Source organism: Mirounga angustirostris, unplaced genomic scaffold (genome assembly GCF_029215605.1).
Source record: "Mirounga angustirostris isolate CCGP_5_RB_7025 unplaced genomic scaffold, mMirAng1.0.hap1 SCAF_7, whole genome shotgun sequence".
Lineage (NCBI taxonomy): Eukaryota > Metazoa > Chordata > Mammalia > Carnivora > Phocidae > Mirounga > Mirounga angustirostris.
The window spans coordinates 84,578,872-84,604,195 of record NW_026991715.1 but is presented as its reverse complement, the minus strand read 5'-3'; the positions used below and the strand labels follow the sequence as shown (position 1 = coordinate 84,604,195).

The 25,324-nt window shown below is 39.7% G+C and overlaps 1 protein-coding gene across 4 annotated transcripts in view; it reads left to right on the top strand.

Moving 5' to 3' along the window:
- Nucleotides 1-18,651, top strand: part of FBXL17 (F-box and leucine rich repeat protein 17) — a 515,189-nt gene extending 496,538 nt beyond the window's left edge. For 3 of the 4 annotated variants that reach the window (XM_045899686.3, XM_045899676.3, XM_045899667.3), the window contains one exon: nt 15,731-18,651. In XM_045899686.3, the coding sequence (XP_045755642.1) occupies nt 15,731-15,871 (141 nt within the window). In that variant the 3' untranslated portion in view covers nt 15,872-18,651. The remainder of the gene's footprint in view (nt 1-15,730) is intronic. The other variant, XR_010413178.1, reaches the window with a different exon arrangement.
- Nucleotides 18,652-25,324: the final 6,673 nt, after the last annotated feature.

The window sequence follows — 25,324 nt, the reverse complement described above, 5'->3', positions numbered from 1 at the left end:
TTTAATTTGGAAGCTATATTTTACCAAGCTTGAGCTTTTTTTCCTCACGTGGGCTTTTGAGGAATTGCAAGAATAACAAAATGCATTTGTTGTAGGAAAAGGTGTTTTCCTCTGTCTCCCTCTTCTTTCTCTCTCTCATTGGGTAAACAAAGAACAGCTGAGAAACATTAAATGTATTCTTTGCAATGAAAGCAACGCATGCTTAGATTGTCAGACAATGTCTAAACTAAACTGCAGTGAATGTGTTTGGCTGAAACACTGGTGTCTCCTAGGGAGGAGTCCTCCAGCCACTCCTCAAACGCAGCAGTCCCCGAGCACTTGTAAAATTAGGCAGTGCATTAAGAAGCCCGCGTTTGAGTAGCTGTTCTGATTGCTGGATGGATAAGCATGTTAGAGGCATTACTTTGAGTTTTAAAACCGACTCCACTTAATCTCCTAAACTTTAGTGCATTGTAAGAACGAAGAGAAGAAAACGCCGTGTGAGACGGCTTTCATGAATTGGGGTGAACTTATATTCTTAAAGACTGTTCAAAGCTTACTTGACCTTGGGAATTAGAGTTGACCCGAAATCACCTATCAACTTAACACTCATTTATTTGGTGATTTAGTTAAAACCGCTTGTATAATCAATGGGACTCTAATAAGAGCGATATGTTTACTCTGCTTTCCACGATTATAGACAGTCGATGGCTTTGGTCATAGAAATCATTTTCACAACTTCAGAATAGAATATTTTATAGAACTCTAGATTCCATATAGATCTGTTTCTTCTAATAATATGATATTTTCCTCATTTCTTACAAGGCAGTTTGGATGGAGAACAAAACTGAAAAGGACCAAAAAAATCATGGGAAAGCTGTAGGGCAAATGGAAATACAGTGTTCAAGGTTAATGGAAAATGTTTGGGGTAACAGGGTTGATGAGAAGGGAGGCAGCCCAGTGGCATGGCACTGGCTGAGAAACTAGACCTCGCCAGAGGCAGCCTGGCTGGTGTGGAAAACCTTGGTGATAAAATGTCGTGGTGGGAACCTCTGCAGTGTGTGTTAATACAGAAGTTTGGAGACAGAGGGCCTGAATTATGAGCAGCGAATAACATCATAAATGTAGCAATTCTCAAATGCCAAATCCTTGTGAAAAGCAGTTGGATGGAGAAATGCTGGAGCTTTTAAAAGCTCCCTTTCACTCTCTCTCTCTTTTTTTTAACTTCATGCAGAACTAATTTTATACACTGTTCATTTGATTTGAAAATGCCAGCGTCTGGGGTATCATTAAAGAGCGTTACTGAGGGAGCCACTCTTGGCAAAGCATTTTGCTTAAAATGCTTATTTGTTCTTATGTCCCTGCAGAGTTGTAGACAGGAAGGAGAAAGTATACCTCGATTTACCTCACGCCGTTCCTCTGCCTCAGCCTGGAGCAGGTAGTTTCTGTGGGGAGGCTCCTTCTCCTTGGCCTCTAGAGGTGCCAGGAGGGTCGTGGGGGCCACATTACTTAAGGAATAGACATAAATAGATTTTGAAAGGTCCACCCCAATGTCCTATGACCAAAGCCTCTTGGAATTTCTTTGATTTCTAGTTGACATAAATTAGAATTACACAGGCGTGAAGAGTCCGCCCAGAAAAGATCAGAGAGGCTGCCGGGGGAGGAGAAGCCTCTGTGTGATCCTATTGATTATCCAGCTGCCTTCAGGCCAGGGGCTTCTGTGAGGCTGACTGTTATTGATCCACACCATGGAAATAATCGAATTAATTCATTTCTCATCAAACCGCCATTGCCGAGACCTTTCTCCTCACCTGCTCCAATTCCTGAAGTACTTAGTTGAGGAGTGAAATAGATGATTTCTTTCAATAAGAAATGATTTCTTCAGGTCAGAAGAAATTCTTGTATTCACACAGAGTTCCTCATTTAAATGGTAAAGAGATTTAATCAAATCAATGAGAAGCCAACATGGAAAGCAAGTAATAGAAACCAGTCATCTCTTTAAAGCCAGAAATCTACTTTACAACCTTAAAATATCAAGGGCCAACTTTTGTGTGCCCAGTTTAATGTAAAAATATTCAGGGAAAAATTGACCACTGCATTTTTCAGGAAGTAATTATGGTAAGAGAAAGCCTCAACCACCTAAATATTTCTGTGGAGAAAATGGAGTTTTTATCAGCTTGTTTAGGAATCAGGAGCAGGAAAGCCCTATGGGGAAAGTAATATAGGACTCTGTAACTAATATACAGAACTAACTGGAAAAATCAGTTTAAAGGAAAAATAATTTGTGGGGCGCTGTGTCCAGGACTGTTTTGGTAGCAATTCAGCCATGAAACCGAGTGTGTACCTGCAGGGACTCCCCACTCCCCTGCAATGCATGCACAGCTGTTTCCAGATTGCCCGTAGCCAAAATTGAAAATTGAGAATTTATGCCTTATCAAAGAAAATAAAGTGAAGAACAGAACAAAACAAAACATTCTGTCCTAATAAGGCAGGAGTGGTGTTGACTGTATTCGATTGTGCTGTCCCAGACCCAGGCGACGTGACCATTACCTGGTTACGTACCAGGAAGCGCACCGTTGTGTGTGCTCAGAGGAAGAGGGAAGATGAAAAACGGTTAGAGAGCGTGGCTGGGCCTCGAAAATCTGAACCTCAGTCCTTCACTTGAAGAATCAGCATCTTGTTCCTTTTGCTGATAAAACAGTTTCTCCAGGTGATTTTCACATAGGAACGCTTTAAAACACATTTCTACAACCCTCTCCTGATTATTCTTGGTAATTGAAACAGAAAGACACATCAGCTGAAATTCAGAAGTTACCTCACAACCTCACAACCTCACGGTAGCCAAGCGTTCCCATCTCCTCTTCTTCCAGTCCTATTCACCTGAGAGGCCTTCCCTGTATTTAAGTATTAAGCCAAGAAACACAGCATGTTGCTGTCAGACTGCGGGGTTTTCAAATGCTACCTCCTTTGCTTTACTGTCTGTGGGATTTTGGACAGCTTAATCCCTAAAAGCCTCAGTTTCACCATCTGAAAAATCGCGATATATTTACTCCATAGGGTTGTTCTGAGATTAAATGAGATAGTGCAAAAGAACGCTTAGCCCAACATCACATACCCTGTAAGCCCTCGGTAATGTCAACTACTACTACTATTATTTATTCATATGTACATATCTGTTGTGGAATTTTGTATGTGATATTTAACCATGACGTGAACTACCTGGTTCGTAAGATTGTAGCCGTGAATATAAATTCACATGCTTATATCTTACAAAGAAAACAAGGCCCTGAGACTTAGCAGTTCTCAGGAACAAATAGGATCTATTTTTTTCATACTTAAAACCCATTAAATAACAATTACACTTATAAGGGAAGAAGAAATTCAGAGACCAGTAGGTCGCAGTCCTTTCCTGTGAACAGAGTAAAGACTTGCCAAGTTACATGGCATGCAATGTCCAGGCTGGGACTTGTTTCGTTTGCTTCTTCAGGAAAATCGACATCTCCCCTAGAACACTTATTTAAGGGAATGTGCTGTAAGCTACTGCTTATGTTTTGTTCACTTCTGTTATGGGATTGATGTACAGTGAAATTTTATTTTTTTTTAGAAAGGAGAAAAGAGAGGGTCTGCTGTTCCCCAGATGCTGTAGGGTGAATAGAATGTTATGTTAGAGTTTGCCTGAAGGCACCCGGGAGTGTCATTGCTTTGCAGTAAATAATCTCCTTGGAACTTTGATTTGGCTTAAGTAATTATATGAAAGAATTAGGTTGCAGGATCATATTATTTTTTTTAATTTGTAAATAGAAAAGGTAACAGCAATTGCTTAACAGGGCTCAGATTAGATCCCAGAACTCCTAAGCACCTGACTTCACAGTAGAAGCAAGGACAGCTTGCAGTGGCTTAGGAGACTGAGGGACAACAGCCCCTCGGGAAGGAACCGGCTCAGTCTGCACGCGAGGCCCAGCCATTCAGCAGGGGAAAATTTTGTTTGACAAGTAGTTTTTCAAGAAGAAACCTAAACTCCCTCCCCTGTCCCAATTTTTATCATCTATTTTATCCATTTATTGAAGAGATATCCGTTGAGTTGCTTACTTGCGTTCCAGTCACTGTGATAGGTGACAGATCAGAAAAAAACAGTGAATAAGACCGTCTCTACCCCCACGGAGCCCGCAGCCTCCTGGGGGAGACAGACAAGCAAGCAGGCAATTATAGTGCATGCAGTAGGACTGCAAATTAGCTGTCAGAAATGGCACCCCAAAGTATATTTCTTCTGCATAAAGAACCTTGCTTTGATTCCCACATCTGCTTTCAGCCATGGTCCTCTGTGGTTGTCTTCCGCCATGCTACTGATTCCGCTCTTTCCAGCGTCACCGGTGACTTCCTCGTCACCACATCCAGTGGCCACTTCTCTGTCCACAGTTTGCTTCATCTCCTAGCAGCTGCATCGCCGTGGTAACCATGTCCTCCTTCATGAGAATACTTCTCCCTTGCCTTCAATGTCACCATGCTCCTGGCTTTTCTATCTCCATCTCCCGGACTGCTTCCCTCATCTGTGAAGTGGAAATAAAAATAACACCTCTCCCATAAACTATAGAGAGGATTAAATGAGTTAATGTGTGGAAAGTTCCTTACACAAAGCAAGCAATAAACATTAGCTCTTATTTGCTGTGACGGTGAATGCTTACCTTCCTCGTCCCCATCCCCCTCCCCCTCATTAGAATGTAAGATCCATGGATTTCTGCTTCTAGATTGTATTGCCAGACCTGGCCACAGTGGCTGGTACATTACTGTTACTAAACAAATGTGTATTGGAGGATGGATGGATGGACTGTGTTTCTCATCTGCATTTTGTATAGCTCCAGGGTTCTGAGGAGGTTCTGAGGAGTCTCTGGGAGTGACAGAGTGGGGCCTGGTCCTCTCACCTAACTTCAACCAGAGCAGCCCCACTTTCATTGCTTCATTTATTTAGTTTACTTATTTGGTTTGTTTATTTATTATTTTGATTTGCAGAAGTATTGTACAGCTACAAGCAAGTTTGAAAAACATTAGATCCCACTTTCTCCTAATAGTTTTATAGATTATAAGAAGTATCTGGAGGGGCGCCTAGGTGGCTCAGTCAGTTGGGTGTCTGCCTTCAGCTCAGGTTGTGATCCCAAAGTCCTGGGATCGAGCCCCACATCAGGGTCCTTGCTCAGCGGAGAGCCTGCTTCTCCCTCTCCCTCTGCTGCTCCCCCCACTTGTGCTCTCTGGCTCTCTGTCTGTCAAATAAATAAATAAAATCATTTTTAAAAGAAGTATCTGGACAGAGGGAAATAAATGACTAAAAAAGATGATACCTTGGATTTAATACCAGTTTCCATAACTGGGGGGTTGTGAGTGTAGCCAAAAGCCCCTGGGGTTCATGATAATCACGGACAGAGTCCAGGCATCTGCTGTATGATTGGACTCCAATTCCTTCAGAGCCTGACCCCAGAATGCTCTGATTTATGTAGAGTCTCTCTTCTGAACACCAAAAATATCACTTGTTTTCAGGTGTTCTTTTTTTTTTTTTTTTAAGATTTTATTTATTTATTTGACAGAGAGAGAGACAGCAAGAGAGGGAACACAAGCAGGGCGAGTGGGAGAGGGAGAAGCGGGCTTCCCGTGGAGCAGGGAGCCTGATGCAGGGCTCGATCCCAGGACCCTGGGATCATGACCTGAGCCGAAGGCAGACGCTTAACCAACTGAGCCACCCAGGTGCCCCTCAGGCTTTCTCATCCACAGATTTACAGATCACTTTTATGCAGAATAAATTTTTGCTGGTAATAAATTTGTTTTAGGAAACAGATCAAATCCATCAATTCTACCTGATGGAAACCGCCGTTTTAGAAGGATATTTTTTCGTTTGGTGTCCACTGGTGATTACCACTGCCCGAGGCTTTATGTAAGAAAATAAAAACTGAAATCAAGAAAGCCATTAAGCATGAAAGAAAAGACGTTTTTAGTTCTAAGAGTCTTCTTTCTCGATTGTGTTTTTCAGCTTAACTTTGAGAGTTGAATTTAGAAACACCCAGATGTGTTCTATAAATACATTGCACTTACTGCTCAGTTACTGACTACATTAATTATCTTATTAGGGCCAGTGTTTCTCAAATAGTCAATCTTTTGCTGAACCATTTAGAGCATCGCAGATGACTCCCCAAGTGGCTTTCTCCACCTTGATGTCCCACACAGGTCTGCTTTGGTTCTCATCTGCACCGCACATGCAAATCTATACAAAAAATGTATAGATTCGTGCAAAGGGTCAATTCCATGGCCAGTGGTCTGTGGCTTTGGAATGGAACACGCAAGGCTATACACAGAGCTTACACTTGACTTGAAACATCCTTCTTGGTGGAAGACTGCTTGTTGGAACAGGGAATGAAAATGTCACTAATTTCTCTCCCTGACAGTCTGGTTGTTGGAGTCCTGTGACACTAATCTCTAATTAGAGGCTTCAGGTTGGCGAGCCCCGATTCTCACTTAACACTGCAGGCGTTTCTGTGATCCTCATCCTCCCAGGTTCTTTGCTGCTTTCTCACTATGCTAATTCAAGTGAATAGAAAGCAATGCTAGTGTTAACAGGCAACCCGCATTTCATGAAAAAGAGACAGCATGAAGCCAGGCCTGTTGTGATATTGACAGAGCATAGCACTTCCAATCATTGCAGATTCTGAAATGGAATGACTGCATTTGACAAAGTTGACTGAATTTATGAGCCTGCCTCTGTCAGGTTCATTGCATTCTCAGTATCTGTCTCTTTCTAAGCTTTGGGACTTTTAGATGAGTTTTTTGCCACCAAGAGTAATATTTCTTGCCTCTCTATACAAAAAAAAAATACATCCATAAAGGCCTCAGGCCAGTAGTATGAGGTTCATACATGAAGCGAAGTGCATTGTGGGTGGCCTATAATCAATCAACTGACTCCCATATTTAGCAGGTGGCCTTTAGTCTCCAATAAGATAATCCATTTATTTAATATTTAATATAACTAAAATTATATTAAATATTTAGTCATGTGTGCTCCATCCTTCCACCTCATGGGTGGTCCCTTGAGGAAGCACTACATACATCCATGTGACACCTGGGTTTAAGGGAATCTTCCCTTCCATTAGCTATTGGGAAGGTCAGGAGGTGGCCTCCTTTGGCTGTGCCCAACTAGAGTTCCAATACCAATGCTGAAGGAGAGGAAACCACTCTGTTTTTACCACATTCAAAAAACGTACCTTGTGTTTCATGTAGTGATGAGTATTTGTAAAAAGATGGGCGTATAAGCTGTAGGAGCAGCAGTTTCTTTTCTCCAGAAGCCCTGACTCAGTTTAATGTAGAGGGCAATATGGGAGTCAAGTGCATACTTGTTATCTTTAAATAATCTTATTTCAGACCTTGCCTTCAGATTCCCAAGAGCAGAAATCACCTGTGCCCTCTACAAGCTCTTCAGTTGAAAGCTTTAGACCAGTAGGTCTCAACCTGAGCTGCACAGGAATCTCCTGGGGGCGGGGAGGGCTTTAAAAAATACTGGTGCCTGGGTCCCAGTGCCCCAAGATTCAGATACAGTCAGTCTGGGATATGACCTGAGCATCAGGATTTTTAAAAGATCCCCAGGTGATTCTGGTGAGCAGTTGGGCTGAGATCCACTGTATTCTTGTTTGTGTTCTTGGTTGCAGACACAGTTGAACTCATCCCACTTCAGTAAACACATATCAAACGTTTGTTATGTGTGAGTTACTGTGGAGTTCGTGGAGAAGGACGTTCATTGGTTTGACTGAGAGAGGCGGAGGGAAGGAAAAGAATGTGAAGCTGCCTGTACAGTAGAGACAAAGAGCAGGTGCTTCGGCTCACACCTAGAATCATTTCCACAGGCCTCACCAGTCTGGGGAAGACCCTTTCTCTTCATTGTGGGCTCTGCCCACAGTCTGTTCGTGCCTTACTGCTGTATCCTCCTCCAGACTGCTGGGAAGCTTAGCCTTGCTGCTGAAGAGAAGGGTGAGGTGAGAGAGTGTAAAAGTCGCTCCAGATTTTTGGCGTCCTGGACCTCCGTGTTCTAACGTAGGGCATCATCAGCAGGACATGGCACGTCAGCCAAACCAGGGACGTGAGAAGTCCTGCTGCAAAGTGAAGGATATAGAATCGCCGAAGAGAGCCTGGTGCATGGTGTTGGCTGTGCAGGGTCCCGGGAAAATCAGTGTATCATCTGCTGTTTTATTCTTTTCTTAGTATCCTATTTAAGAGATTTTAAACTGCACTTAGATGACTCATCTCATTTACATGCCAATTTGACGTATTACTAGGGTTCATATTACTCTCATTTTATCCATTTTGCTACGTGCCCATCTTGGGGCCAGTGGGCACTTGCTTAAAGAGCATTTGGGCCTTATTTGAATATGCATTGTCCACGACTTTTGCTACACCTTGTGAGTGCCAGGTTCCACAGACAACCAGTACAGTTTCCCAGAGAGCCAAGACACTCAGAGAGAAGCAGATTCCAGAGGCGGATTGCCCGACAGACAACACTCTGCCTCTGGGCCGCCAGGAGTCAGCCTCTGGGGCTGTTAGCAGTGAGTGACATTGCCCAGGGAGTCTGTGAAGAATGACAGACCAGCGTGAGGGCAAGAGCCCTGAATTAGGAGAGAGGAGTGTAGTTGCTATTTGCAGCACCTTCACAGTGTACTGTGGGTTCCTTACTCTCCCCACTCCCCACCTCAGATAGAGGGGTCCGTTTGCTTCACCTCCTCTCCTCAGAACAGAGCTTTGTGAAGTGAGAGCCCCTTCAGTTATACCCTTGAGTTTGCTAGATGAGCTGGAGAAACATCGCCTTACAAAGCTTACAGAGTAAGGGACACATTCGCGTTTTACTCTGGCTCACGAATGGGCTTCCCTTCTTCCCTGAATAATATGTGTGTATTTAACGCATATGTACACAGACCGATGCCTCCTTGTCCTTCAGAAGTTCAATTAAATATTACTTCTTTTGGAAAGCCTTTTCCCACCCTCCTGGAGAAGGCTGGGTGCCTCTGTCCACAGCAACCTGCGCTTCCCCTAGAAAGCACTTCTCAAGCTTTGCTGTGGCTGGTGTAATTGTCCATTTTCCCTGCCCCCAGAGGACAGGGACCATATCTGTCATGTTGGTCATTGTACCTCTGGGACACACAAAAGTGTTTTGATGGGCCGGAGACTAGAGAGAAAGCAATGCCTGTGTATGTCATGGGGCAGTGTGTCCTGCTGGGAGGTCCCTCATTAGTCCCGCAGTGTCCTCATGTCTCTGTCACGTTTCAAAGTCTCCTGCAACCACAGCTCCACAACAGAATATTCCCCAAGCCAAGTGAGATCCATTAGAATTTACATTTCCACAGAACAGCCATTTTGGAGAAATTGTAAAGGACTTTGACATGTATTTATATGTAAATTGAAATCATTTTTCGCCATGTAGATGGAAAGTGCATGTCGGTGAACATTTTACTGGGGCAGGTGATTGGTTAGGCTCCAGTCGGGCACTTCCTGCTCCTCGCTGTTACCTGTGTGCTGGGCCAGCATGGCACAGGGCAGAGAACATTTGTGTTTAGGAGTTCTGGATTCAGATCCTGGCTCCCATTTACCAGCTGCATGACCCAGTGTGAAATACCAGTTCTTTCTGAGCCACAGTTCATCTGTAATAAGGAACATTAATGCTTATATGACTGGAAAATAGCAGATGCTCATTGAATATTTTTCCCATTCCCTCCATACTGGAATGGGGACATGCTTTTGATTTGCTTCTGTTGGTCATTAGGATGAAAAATTACCAAATTATTTCAAGTATTTCGTCAAAGTAAACCATGGCAAAGAGAAGAAATGTGTTTGACTTATCCCCTACCACATGGGTGCCTAAATCTGATGAGTACAGTGCTTCTCAGCGGGGAGCATAGGACAGTTTGTGTTGAAGAATTTTTCCTTGTCTGGGACTGTACCAGGAGTCACAGTATTACTATCATGCTATCTGGAACAACAACAAATGCCAAACACCACTGTGATGACAAAACCATCACCAACAAAAAGCTCCTCAGATTGCCATTTGCTCCCAGGTAGCAGTGAAGCAGGTAGAATTGCTGAAGCCCAAGAAATTATAGGAGGTAGTATTGTCCTGAGTCAGGAGATTTGCCCACGGTTCACCTTCTGCCACCAGATAACTGTGACATGAGAACGGACCTTAAATGTCACAAAATTTCAGAGTCTTCTGTGGACCCCTCCCGGGTCCACCACGCTGAGCAGGGTGCTGATGCTGTAAGCAGAAGCATTAAATCTTCTGAACCATGTGGGTTTTTGCGAAGTTTTGGAAACTGGCTCATATCTAGTGACCACAAACATCTTTCTCGGTGTTATCCAGCCAGTGTAGTAACCCCGATCTCCAGTAAGGAAGGCTGCCATCAGTTAACTGAAGCATAGTTTGGGCATTTCCTGAGTACTGCCTGACAGCAGCATGACCCAACAAATGGCTGAGCCACCATCATGAGCTACTTTGGTCTCCTGTGCAAAGTTGTTGGAAACCCCAGGGAAGATGTATCTGGAAAGACATACCCAGTGATGTCAGATGGAGAGGAGAGTAGCACAAAGATCACCTTGGGTATGAGCTTCAAAGGACAAAAGGAGTTTTAATATCAAGACTTGAGAGACTGCTGCCACTGTAGCTGGAACGGTCTGGGAACAAGGTGAGCTTATCTGGCGCAGTACTGATCGGCGCTTCTGTGTTTACTCAATACCTATTCACGAATGACTACTACAGTAATTGAGCCAGCAAATATTTATTGAGTCATTACTCGGGGCTAGACATTCTGTAGGTGCTAGGGATTTGGCCATGAACAAAACCAACAGAAACTCCTGTCTCTTGAGCTCATAATCTAATGGGGCAAGAATACAGTGGGGAGTGTGCATGGGACTGAAAACAAAGGGATGACTCAAATACTCTTTGCTGTCAAGGAACTTACAGTCTAGCAATAACGCAATACATGGTATTGGTATTTTCAGTAGTGGTCACTTTCTGCAGGGAAAATTTCTCCATCTAGAAAAAAGTAATTTTTAAAAAAGTGATTTTAAGTGGTTTGTTATATTCATAAGTGTATTCATAAGTGTGATTTTAATATACTCAGGTGTCAAATATTTCCTCCCTCATAAGAAACAAGTCCTATTTTAAAACATAAGGCAAAGAGGAAATAAGAGTCACGTAATATAAATGGTTTCTTTGGCAAATTTTATTAGAAATAGTATTTTTTGAGCCATAGTTATCATTGGGGAGATACTTCAGGCTTGGGCTTACACTTAGCTGGAACGTTCTGGGGAAAGTTTTGATGAGGAGGTGAAACAGCGGTGCGATGGTCTAGATAAATTAGCTCAGCTGAACCTCAGAAGCTCGGAAGGTTCTCTCCTCACCCTCCCATAGTAGCAGCAGCAATAGAATGAAACTATGGTGTGATTTACCTTAATTAGCATAGCAATTTACCTCACAGTTTCAAAAAGTGCTAATAGATAGATGTTAACTCAAAACTGATTAAAATACCAGACAAATTGCTACTACCGTGAAAAGAGTTGTAATAATTTTGAAAATGTAAATTATGATTATGCAGTCTTTGGAGAGAACCATAAAATCCAATTTTTCTTATATTTAAAAAAAAAACCTGTGGTACACACTTTTTTCCCTTTAATCACAGTAATTTCTTCAAATGACACCACTGCCTATTTCTTAAGGAAGATAGGCTGCATTTTTCAAATCTCCTGTGTAATATAGGAGTTGCCATTGATAGTTTTCAGCAAGAGGAAAAGAAATTGAATACAGAAAACCAGGGATCATGGGGAAATTAAAAAAAATTCATCTATGTTCCTTTCTTATATTACACACATTTTATGAGTTGGAACAGAGAATGGTTCTTTTCATTCTAGCGAGTGGGGTTGTGCATGACAAAATGTCTGCAGAAATGTGTATGTAGGCGTAACGATTTAAAATGATTTGGACCCTCCTGGTGTCTAACACCGAACTCTTTCTCTAAGGCACCAAAGTGCTTATAGATTCTATACAAAGAGGTGAGCATAATTTGTACTTCTGAGGAGTAAATGAAAATAACTTTAGTATACAATTTGTCACACCATATCGCCAGGAGACACTATAAGTAAAAGATAGAACCTTCCCTAGTGGGAACACATGTATTTCCCCTGAATAGCTTCTACCCAACAAAGCTCTAAAATGGAATATTTGCATTTTCCCCTCTGCTCTGTTTTCTAGAATTTACAGAGCCAGTTAGCAAAAAGATTGCTTAGAAGACATATTATACCCTCAGAGGATTACTTGTTCTGTTTTTCATACAGCCATATGAAGCCAAGTTACTGTCTATTCTTGCTCAGAACCTGTGAAAGCCAGAGAGCTAATATACTCTATATTCTCAGCTACAGGTAGACCTTACTTAATGCAACAGAAATAGGTAAATTGAATTTTGGTAAATCAAAGGACATATAGAAGACGTTGGGAGAGCTGAGAAAATAAATTAACCTGACCATGAAAGACTTTACCAAGTCAACAATTATCCACTCATTGATGTACTTCATAAATTTATCTTCAAATATCAAGTTTGCTTAAGGTGAATTATATCTCTCTTCCTGTAGAAGTTATCACATAGAGATATTTTCTGTTTTTAAAAATTGAATCTCCAAAACAAATTGCCTGTCAGCCCTAGGTATAGGACTTTATACAGGCCCATGTGTAGATTAGAAAAGATGCAGCACAGAAGGCAGGCCCCATCTTTAGGGTGGGCTTAAATGTCTTATCTTCTCCATTCTTTTGTCATCGCTTTTCAGGTAGTTGTTCCTTGGATACCACGTGGTTTGGACCACACTTTCTTCTCTTGCAATGCAATGTAGATTTTCTGGGTGTCCTCTCTGACCAAGTGATTTCAGTTCTTTCTTAGTGAGACCTGCATCCTTACGGGTTTGTTGATGGCAGGAGGGAGGAAGGTAACCTAACAGCAGAATGGGAAACATCAGGTAAAGAAAAGGGAGCATTTTCCAAAAGTAGATATTTACAACCTGCACTGTTTTATTAAGGAAAGTTCTAGACTCTCCCCTAGAGAACAATAAGATATAATAGACTCTGCTTGTATATGAAGTATGTTTTAAAGGTTACTTCTTGCCCTATGATTATTTTACTTTGAACATTACAACTAATGTTATCAGAGCTCATTTCTGAAATATCTCAGAAATTGAACAATATTGAGCATCGCTATAGAGAATTTATTGAGTGCCTGCTGTAATAATAAGAGCTACCATTTGGGGACCTTTTTAAGTCAGCCACAGTGTTAAGCATATCATTACACTTAATCCTTATAACAATCCTATGACTTAAGTACTTTTATTCTGTGCATACAGTTGAGGAAACTAAGTCTTGAAGAAATAAAGTGAAACCAGGGTTCTAACCTGTTTCTGGTTGACTCTGAAGTCCATGGTATGAACCACAGTTGCCATGTTTCTTCTTTATGTTGTGCACAGCTTGATAGCTTTAAAGGTAAAAGGCAGTCCCCTGGTCCCCGGCTTCTGTTCAGGTGGAAGGCAAAGGCAGGTAAAGAGATGATTGCAATGTGAGAGCGCTTAAGTAAAAGAAAAACCATGCAGGGTGCCCGCCACAGGTGCACAGGGAAGGGGATACCTAACCCAACCTCTCTGGGAGACAGGATTGCTTAGGGAAGACTTCCTGAAGGAGGGAATTCCTGAGCCAACTAGGAATTCCCCAGTGAATCATTGGTCTTTGTGATTAGTATTTGAGTGTATGGCTTTGCCTTGCTTTGAGTTTCTATTTTTTATTCGTCATTTGGTATTTATTTTATCATTCATTCACTAATCACAAGGCCTGACTTAGGGATACAAAAATGATCTTGGCTTTTGTGGATTGTACATTGGAGCAGGAGAAACAGACATTAAATGAAGCAATTATAAACTAACTTTATAAGTACTAGGAAGGCAAAGTGGGCAATGTTAAAAGAATAAATAACCTGGAAGCCTTACCTAGCTTGGGGAGGGGAGCAAGGATAGGGCAGGCAGTGATTAAAGTTTCCTGGGGAATGACATTGAAGCTAAGAACTCAAGAATGACTAGGAAGTGGGCATAACAAAGGGGTTTTTAGGAGAAACTGGATTAAAAAGTATTCCAGGAAAGAGAATAGCATGTGCAGAGACCCTGAGGCCAGAAGAAACTTGGACAGTTTGATGATCTGAAATTAAGTCAGGTGACTGGAGTATCAACAATATGCTAGAGAGATACGCAGGGCTAGATGGTGTATGACCTTCTAAGTGTACTGTTATAAGCTGCCTCAACTCAAGCAAGACTTAGAGCATAAATTTAAATTAAAAAATTAAAAATATTGCTTAAAAATCCTCTTAGGGCCCTCAGTTCATATTCTCAACTCTAATTTATGTATCAGTTTTTCCTTTTTATTTAAGATTATTTTCTTCTTGTTTTTGAAAACAATGTTATACACTGTATCTATATCACAAAAAAGAATTAACTACATGGTTTGGTTGAATTTGGAATGAAAGTTGATTTAAATACAAGCAAGTCTTGAATAGAGACGTATTCTGACAGATTAAGTATCATCAATGCAATGTTGAAATATCAATTCCCAATTAAAAAAAGATTATATATAACATAGTTTTCCAAATCACCTAAAAAACATCATGTTATTTCAGAAAAGTGCAGATGACTGAATGTCATGGTCATCATACTTCTAAACAGGCTTTCAAAGCAAACAGCAAGGGTTTGATGTTGTTTTCGGTTTTTCCTGGTGGTCCTGATATTTTTCGATAATGAACAGACATGGAGAGGGAGCACAAAATTGTGTATCATAAGCACCTTCTTTCAGACCAGCTTACTCAGTATAAATGAAATATTGATGTATTTGAAAATGCCCAAGTGTTCAATAAAGATTTTAAATAAAGCTACCTAAAAGTTGTGGTTCTTAGGTTAATCATTTATTTATCTAAAGGATGAAGGAAGCTGTCTACTTCTGTGATATGAACTGCAATCAGCTTAAAAATAATTGACAAATTAATCCCTTCACAGCACAGCAATTGTAAAGGTGTTAGTTTTAATTAGGCCTGTCTGATTGCCTTGTCTAATCAAGAATCAAGGTGGTATCTTTGATGGTTAAGGTCTGTCGGGGCCATCCCTGACCTGCCAGCCATGTATGTTTTAATTATTGATTCCTCACATTTCAGCCCTTTCCACAAAGGGACTGGAAGTTTGCAATACCTTAACATTTAAAGGAAAGAAAAATAAACATTTCCCCCAACACTTCTACCTAGAATCCTGTGGATCTTCTCTACCAATCTACAGTTTTGTCCTAAAAAAGCTGTCAGGTCGATGATGAAGTCAAATGCACATAAGAATGCTGTCTTACTACTGCCTCTTCTCCCAAGCACTAGCTTTTCAATGGGCATTGTTAAGATCTCAGTAAGCCACTATCATTTATGCTTCTAGAAAACACATTTGATTTCTTGATATGATATATACGTCTTTTTGAAAAATACCCAAGGGTGAACGCCAGTACTTAGGAAGTCAGGAAGGTCAGACAAAAAGGAACACGTGTCTTATAAAACGCTTTCTCACGCTGCTGAGAAGGAACGCGGCGAGGGTTCCTCGTGCCACCATAAGCACGCCAGAGAACGTGGGCAGCTCGTGGTTTCAGTGGTCCCCATGCGTGACGGCGGCTCTTCTGTGGTTGCAGGTCAGCGAAGTCACGGTGGAGCAGCTGGTGCAGCAGTACCCCCACATCACCTTCAGCACCGTGCTGCAGGACTGCAAGAGGACCTTGGAGAGAGCCTATCAGATGGGCTGGACCCCCAACATGTCTGCCGCCTCCTCCTAACACTCCTGCTCATGCCTACGGCCACTCGGGGCATTCAGCAGCGTGGAGAGGACCTGGAGATTTGGGGTCGGTGATCCCTTGGAAAGGTTTTAACTGTTCCATGTCTGTGGGTGTACCCCAGTGTGTATATTTGTGTCTTGTTTGCATACTGCATAGCCTAAGCGCAACTGCTATTTGTTCCCAGGTGAGCTGGGGTTTGTTTGTTTGTTTTTTTCCTTAAAAAGTAAAGATTTCGAAAGCCACAGACCCTTTAGTTTTTAAGTTCAAAGGCTTGTTTCTCTAAAGAAAAAAAAAATTTACTGTAAAACCAAAAAACTTTGGTCTATTATTTTGAGCTTCTAATTATTGCCTCTTGAAGATGCCCTGACAGAAAGGCATGTGCCTTCTCTTTTGATGGGATAGAATTGTGCACTTCTCCTGATGATGACCAGACCAGAAGTGATGTTGCACTAATTAGAAACCAGGAAACCAGTACTTTGCAAAATTTCAGGCACATACACACATCCAGGTTCTCACACCCCCTCCTATACGTGTACACGTGCATGTGTGCACAAACTCCAGGGCAGTTTCTTTCTAGATTGTTTTCTGACAGAGGGGCCTCCCTCCAGGTCACTGAGGGAACGTGTCATCCACTGTGGCTCTGCCTCAGTCTGTCCACAGAGGGCTGACTTGTTATCTGTAGGTGAGGTAGGGACTAAAGGAAATAAAGCCTTCCGTGAAGTTTTTATATGGAGGCAACACTCTGAACTCCCCTGGCCAGCTCACAAAAGTTAATTATTCATTATTCTGTACATGTGTTCTGTTGAGTCCTGAATATTTTAGTTAAGTTTTATGTTAACATTGTATTAGCTTTTATTTCATGGGTAGTAACTGGTCCAGGTATATTTTAATGATATTTGGAGCTAACCTTAGCATTATCCACATTAAAGGCACCAGTGTAATTAATAGTAAACAGTTATTAAAAAACAACAACAACAAACCCTACAGATCATTTAATTATTTTAGTTAATTTTGATAATTATGAAAGTATATTCCTGAGATTTGGAGGTAGTCACATGAATAGAAGATTAATGAGTGAGATATAAGTAGACAATCTTTCTATTGATTTATCTTTTTTTTTTTTTTGCTTTGCTTTGGGCTTTAGAACAGGTGTTTTGGATATATGCATGTTATTTTTGAATAGTTCTTGTGCTATTACAAAGATCTGTTGCTGGTTAATGTATGAGTTAAGAGGAAAAATGAGAAAATCTTTTCATTAAGATTCTGTTTACACTCGTCAGAAATAAGCATTTCTTTGTTTAAAGATTGCCAGCTTTCAGTTAAGACATATCTATCAGTAAATGAATATATGTTTTGATTTCACACATCTTTACAATTAATTCATAGTAGGGACTCAGGCTCAAGTAAACTTTCCTGTGTCTAGATTTATAATCAAGACAGCAGGGAGCCTTTTTAAGCTAAAGAGTGATTATCTTTCACAGTAGAGCTAGATACAAAACCCTGCCTTGTGAGTTTGCTATTTATTCTTCCCCAGTGTGGACATAACTGTTTTTTTGGTCTTTAGCAGATATACTAAGGTTTGAGTTTCACTTTCGGTAAGTCCCAATATAGCTAAAATGATACTAGCTGTAAGAAACAAAATATAGCTTTACATTCAAATACCATTCACTTATTTATAATGACTCCTTTTTTGTAAACACTGTTTCCTTTGATCATGTCAACATGTTTCTGATGTGGCATGTTTTTTGCTTTTAATCCCAGTCAGTTAAGAAAATCTAGTTAGTAAGCACCAAGGGTATTTTTTCCATCACTAAATAGGTTACTAATTTAGTTTGAACGGAATAAAATTTGTGTAAGGAAAAAAAACTTTATTATTAATAAAAAAGTTCTTCTTGCACATCAAGTGTTATTGTTTTCATATTCATTTCCCCACCACTGAAAAATATTTTAATTCACAATATTTTAACTGGTTTTTAATCCAAAACTAATTTATGACAGTGTGTATAGTAATAGTAACTTGAGTGAATAAACAAAAGTTTAATTTTTATATATGTCACACTATATTTTAAATAGTTAAAAAAGACAAAAGAAGGGAGAGCCATTGATGATATGGATGGTGCCATTTCAGTTCAAAGTTGTAATAATCTTTAGAGTGTTACAGTTTGGTTGTCAAACGGTTTCAGAAGTGTATAATTGATTTTTTTTTTAAATGTTGCATTTTTCGAATCTGAAATACAGCACTATAACATGCTTTAGCTTGGGGGTGGGGTGGGGTGGGGGACTTGCACTTATTCTTTAAGATGTTGACTAATCCAGAAAGCCTGATGCAACATAACCTGGAAAACTGCTTTGGTATATTTGTAGAAATCTGTAGAAATATCGTATCCAGCCTCAAAAGCATTAATCTCAAAAAACAACCAGAAAAAGAAAAAAAAAAAAAAGCATCACCTTGAGTGATCCTGTGATGGTTGTTGAATGTGTTCTCATTAGATGCTTTGAAATGAGGCTTAAAATGATTTCTGGGCAATATAGAATTTCTTGTTTGCGTAGAATGTCATAAATATATGTGAACACGTTTAATGCAGGGCTTTTTATCTCTCCAAAATGTCAACAGTATTTTCAGAATAAAGACTATGAAATATATTGCTGTAGTGAAAAATTCTGGTCCTTTGTCTTTAATGTCTTTTTGAGTGGATAAAGGAAATTCACCCAGTTTGTAGTTTCTATATTTCCGTGAATCTTTTGACCTTGCAATGGGTTGCAATAAAAGAGAAACAAAACACTGTGTCTTTTGTTTTATTTTAGAGACAATAAATGGCCTCCCTGATGCTGGTTGGGTGTGATGCATGCATGGTCCATGTCCTTGTGTGTTTCACTACTGACTTTATGTAGGTTTGACTAACCAGAATAATAAACAAGCCTGGGTTTAGGAGGTTCTAATTTGGCCAGTGATTACTGAGATAGATTAAAACCTTAAACAAGGGGTTTGTTTAAAATCCCATTCCCTAAGGACTCATTCATCTGCTTAGCCATTTATTCATTTTTTCAAAAGCAAATAAATAAATGTATTGAGTAAAAAAACATGTACCGGGCACTGGTCATTTAAAGATAAATAAAACTCATTCCTATCCTCAAGTTTCCTGTAGCCAGCAAAGAGACATTCTTGGAAACTAGCGATAGCAGTGCTATACAATAGGTGTAGTAATGGGCATAGTTAGAACACATAGGACACAGTAACAGCTTTGGGAAAGAAGAGCTTCACAGAAGAGGGACTTTTAATGAGGGTTGAAGGAGTAGCAGGAATTTGCCAAACTTACTGTGCAGAAGGAAGGGAGAGCAACCTGGAAGATGGAAAAATATATGCAAAGTCATGAGGGAATGAGACAGCTAGGCAAGTTCAGGGTATTTGAGGCAACCAAGTCAAGCAGAAGAGTATGTGTTCTGTAGGGGCTGGGGGTAGAAAAAGCCTCGACAGAAAAATAAGGGCTAACCAGAAACTCTTCATCGACTACTAAAGAGACTAGACTTGTAGGAAAGATCATTTCCACTGGAAAAGTCTTGCCCGAAATTCTTTCAACAAGTAGAAATTTAAATGCAGAACTTCTATTTCTGTCTGTATGCTAGAATGAAGATCCTGGAAGATTTTCTGTTATGTAACATCTAAAACTTTTCAGTAAAATATTTTTGTTTGTTTGTTTTCCCAGTGTATTCTTTTTTCTTTATTTTTCTTTCTTTATTTTTATTATTATGTTATGTTAATCACCATACATTACATCATTGTTGGTGGGAATGCAAGCTGGTGCAGCCACTCTAGAAAACAGTATGGAGGTTCTTCAAAAAGTTGAAAATAGAGCTACCATACGATCCAGCAATTGCAGTACTGGGTATTTACCCCAAAGATACAAATGTAGGGATCCGAAGGGGTATGTCTACCCCAATGTTTATAGCAGCAATGTCCACAATAGCCAAACTGTAGAAAGAGCCAAGATGTCCATCGACAGATGAATGGATAAAGAAGATGTGGTCTATATATATACAATGGAATATTATGCAGCCACCAAAAGGAATGAAATCTTGCCATTTGCAACGACGTGGATAGAACTGGAGAGTGTTATGCTGAGCGAAATAAGTCAATCAGAGAAAGACACGTATCATATGACCTCACTGATATGAGGAATTCTTAATCTCAGGAAACAAACTGAGGGTTGCTGGAGTGGTGGGGGGTGGGAGGGATGGGACGGCTGGGTGATAGACATTGGGGAGGGTGTGTGCTATGGTGAACACTGTGAATTGAGTAAAATATTTTTAAGCCCTTTTAAATGACTAGCTGTGACCATAAGAAAGCAAAAGAAACCTCTTGTGACCAGGAACAGAGTAAGAACATCAATCTAGAGCAAGGGGTCAGCCAACTATGGCCCCAGGCCAAACATGGCCTGATGCGTATTTTTGTAAATAAAGTTTTATTGGAAAACAACTGCACGCCTTTGTTTATGTATTCTCTGTGGCTGCTTTTATGCTACAACAGCGGAATTGAGTGGCTGTGACAAAGGACATGCAATCTATGTTTTAGAAAATCACCCATTCTGGGTGATTCTGATGCATGCTAAAACTTCTATCTCTAGAGACGCTTGGAAACCGACAAAATATGGGAGACTATATTGTTCACTGTAGCCTAGAGAATGTGCACAAAACTTCAGGCCAGTGAATAATAGGGAGGCAAATCAAGAGTTCATCTCACATAAAGCCAGAATCCTGAAAGGCAATACCCTTTTACAAACAGTGAACTAAAATAAAACAAAAATTGAAGACACAAACAGTAAGGAAAATTGTCATTTTCAGCCTTGGCTATTCATGGGCTTGGGGTTTTTTTTGTTGTTTTCTTTTTTAAGGTTTTCTTGAAAATTAATAGCCACTGGCTACCATTCACATGGTTTAGTACCTGAATCTACACTATTTGCATAGTTTGTGTTGCTTATTTGTATTTTTAAAAGGATTCATTACAGGAGTGCTCATTGCCTGACAAAAGCAGAAAAAAATCATCCCTTGAGAAAGGGACCCTTTAATCCAGGCATTAAAAGAAACCCCACAAATAGAGTGGCAGCAAATATAAACTCGTAATCTAAAATCACAGAGAACAACAGAAAATAAGCCAGCACTAGTGCAAGTCAATAGAAAAAAACGAACAATAGACCCCCATTCTCAAAGGCTTCAATATTAAATTTTCAAATACATAATACAAAATAAAAGTTTGATATATTCAAAGATATAAAAAAGTTATTTAAAACATATAAGAAAAAACTATCAAAAAATGAACAGATATATTTTTTAAAGAACTAAATAAAATTTTTAGAAATGAAAAATGTAAAGATGGAAATTAAAATAAGGCTTGCATAATATTGGTAATCAGCTAAGGGAAGGATTTGTGAACTGAGAGGTAGATCTGAGTAAAGTAAAAAGGAAGTTTAAAAAAAAACAAAACAATAGTCTTTTTTCTTTTGTATGGATAATTTCCAGGTGGAAGACTGAGAGGTTAAGACACATGGGATGTAGTATGAGACTTTTCCAACCTATCTATCTAGTCTTGCAAAAGGAAAAATAGAATAGGAGACAGGCAATATTTAAAGAGATAATGGAGTTTCTATTTGTTTGTGGAGAAGAAAAAAATTTTGGAGAAGAATATCAAGGGCTCAGTTTTGGATGAGTTACTTTTGAGGTGCTTATTAGACATTCAAGTGAGTATGTTGAGTATGCAGTTGGATATAGGAGGTCAGTTCGGAAGAGAGGTTTATAGGTGGCATTTAAAACCATGAACCTATCTGTAATCATCATAACCCATTAGTTTAGCTAGAAAGAGGTCTCAGGACGGTGTCTTTGGGCACTCCAAGATTTGGAAGGCTGGAAGAGCAAAGGAATGAAGATGGAATAACCTGAAAGGTAGGAGGAAAAAGGAGGAAAACCTAGAGTGTGTTCTAGAATCAAGTGAACACAAGCAAAATTAAGTAAGCTATTATTTAGAGACACACACGTATTTATAAAAAGGGAAAAAGAAAAAGGTAACAATTGGAAAACTGCAGAGTGGTGGTTACCTTTGTGGGGAGCAGACAGTGGGTTGGGATTGCAGGACCACACAAAGGACTTCAAACTGAATCTGTAAATTCTCTTTTATAAGATGAAGGGTGGCTTCACCAGTATTTGTTTGATTAATCTGCTTCATAATGTATGTTTATGTAAAAAATTATGTTGTATCAAATATTCTATTTAAAGTTTAAAGGAAAAAGGTTGTATACCTTGTTTAAACTGATTATCAAGAATTGCTAAGCCTAGATGCAAGGTTCCCTACCAGTTCGGTCGCGGAGGTTAGCTCTGTGTGCAGCAGAGTTTACACAATCCCATGTCTAAGCTGGTGGCAGAGGTGGGGCACAGACTAGTCTCACCCGTCTCTTCTCCTGTGCTGGGAGCATAGCATTGTACAACTTCCTGATTTCTCTCCAACTATCATTGGGATTCCAAGCAGAACAGCTGTCCATGTGGCGCTGAGACAGCTGTGAGAATTCTTGTGGCATATCTGTCATGTCATTACCACAGGAATCAAAGGACCTCTACACTGTTTTGTAAAGCAGTGGGGGACCCTTTCATTATCACTTCATTTTTAATTACACAGATAAATCTGGTATCAAACCTCTTAGTAATACAGAGACTTGTCTGATAATGTGATTACCTATAGCTGAAATGAACAGTTAGGGTCAAGTCTATCTATTTCACTATATGAAAAAACCATAATTTATTTACCCATGCTACCATTTGTGGATTTTGGGTTGCTTTCTGTTTGGAGCATCATGCTTATAAAAATTAATTCCAGTTTCTTGATATATTTTGTAGTTACAAATGTAGCAATATAGCTTCCTCAGTCCCTGAAACACAACCATCTCCAGGAAAAACAAAACAAAACAAAAAAACTTCAGCAAACTAAAATAATCTCTCTAAGAACTCCAAATAGCATCCCCTTTTTTTTATGATTCTGCTTGGCTAATAAAGCTATGTATGGATGCCATTAGCCCAAGAAAAGAGAAACACCCAAAGGGCAAGTGTTTGTTTGGGCTCTTTTATTCACCTCATGATGGATAGATGTTTCTTGTACTTTTCCCACAGTTTGGCATCACTTGAGAGATCTGGAGATGAGAGGCATTAACACTGAGTGGCCTGGGAATGCACAGCTAGACAGGCTGATGGGCACTTACTGAGTTCCTTTCTCTAGCTTAAAATCTCCTAATGGGGTGGCTGTGGTCCTCTGTGTGTGTGTGTGTGTGTGTGTACATGCTCGTGTGCTCACACGTAACATCCAATCATAAATGATACTCACTGAACTCAGTCTATTCAACCTTCTGTTCTTTCTTCTTTGGAGTTTTTAGTGATGAACATAATGGAAAATGAAAAATTAGTGCCTGAAGAAGGGCTTTTTAAAAAGAAGTATTATTAAAAAAAAAAAAAAAAAAGATGCTGCCTTGATGATCTTGGGTGGCTAATGATAAGAGTAATTTTTATAAATAATGCCAAAATAAATGGAAAAATCTCAGCAAGCTTGGTTTTGTTGATAGAAATGATTCTACTGTATTTTAAAGCAACATCTTGCAACTGAGTCACTTATGGGCTTAAGTGAAAAAAAAAAGACATCTTGATAATTGGATTTCAATAGAGGTTTTATTAATGTTTCTTTGATTCCAAATCAAAAGTTGGATTACTATACTGGATGTGGAGAGACAAATACCAGGAAGCACCCTTATAGATAACTTAAATAATTGGGCTCAGTGTGAAAATTAAGTTAGCAGCACCCCTCTCTATTAGATAATTTAAATGACTGAGTTTGCTCAAATGTATACTAATGAATGATTAGTCCACTTCTCTCTTCTTTTCCCTTCTATTGAATGTTACTATTCCTGTTTTTTCCTAGCTATAGTTCTTTCTTATTATTAACCAAAGAATCTAAGAAAATTAGTGATCATAATCTTCATGCCTCTAAGGATGAATGATGTATTTGAAACTGATCCCCAAACATGGAATTGGGAGCCTGGGGAGATGATGGTGGCAAGGAAAATTAAATGAATTAGGTACAACATTCAGTATTTTAAAACATGTTGCTGTGAGCACAGCAGGGAATATAACACATACATGTAAAGTTGTAATAAGGTTGTGAAGGAAGTTCCTCTTAAGTCAAGAAATAGAGCATGACTGGCACCCTAGAAGGCCCCTCTCCAAGCCCCCTCCCCCCCGGCCCAAGCATCACCCTACCTCCAGATGTAACCACTCTCCTGGCCTCTATGGAAATAATTTTCTTGTTATTTTTGTTGTACTACCTATTGCATCCTTAAAAATGTAGTTTGGTTTTACCTGGTTTTGAACTTTATATGAAAGAATCAAACTCTGTGTATTGTTTTGTGACTTTCTTTTTTTTACTTGATAGTGTTTCTAGGATCCATCCATTTTGTTGTGTGTAACTCTAGTTTATACAGTTTCGTTGCTACTTAATACTCTGTTGTGTGGATATGCTACCATTTATCCATTCTGCTATTGAAAAAGCATCTGGCTTATTTCCAATTTGGGACAATTACAAATCCTGCTGCCAAAAACATTCTTGTACAGGTGTAAGCACACGTCTCAGGACACAGACCAAGGAGAGGAAGTGCTAGTATTTGCATATCTTCAATTTGATTAGGTGATGCCATACCATTTTCCAAAGAATGAACCAATTCACATTTCCCCCAGCAGAGGATGGAAGTTCTTCATGATCACTCATTTGCTTCTGATGGCCCTGTAGTGGTATCTTATCATGGTTGTAGTCGGCATTCTCCAGAATATTAAAAAAGCTGGGTACCATATCATATGTTTATTGGCCACTTAGGAAAGAATGATTGTAAAGGTCTTTAAACCAATGTTTGCCTTTCCATTTCAGAGAAAAGAAAGAACATAGAAAGGGAAGGGGTAAGAGGATTGCCACAGTATCACTGTGGATTTTAGCTGTTGGGGCAAAAGCTAGACAAAGAGGGCAAGGAAGGTGAGGGACCCTTTAAGAGGTTTATAGATTAAAAAGACAAAGCTTTACCTTCCTTTATTACATGGACTTTATCGTGACTATGACTTTATTACATCTTGATGGATGTGGAAGAAGGCCATTATCTTGGACTTAAATGAGACGTTACAGGGATCTGAGCAGTGCGTTAATGCAAGACTGTATGGTTATTGTGATGGTGTAATTAAATTAAATATGATGTAAACGAATCAAATAAGAATGGAAAGAGAGTTGTCACTCCTCTGCTATGAAAACAAAGTCGAATGCTTTGGAAATTGAAATGGAAGGAGAAGCATAAAAAAATCTTTCAAGTCAGTGACAGGACTCACAAGATGTAGAATGTGGGAAAAATTATAAAACCTAGAAGGAGTTTGCATTTAGACTGCTTC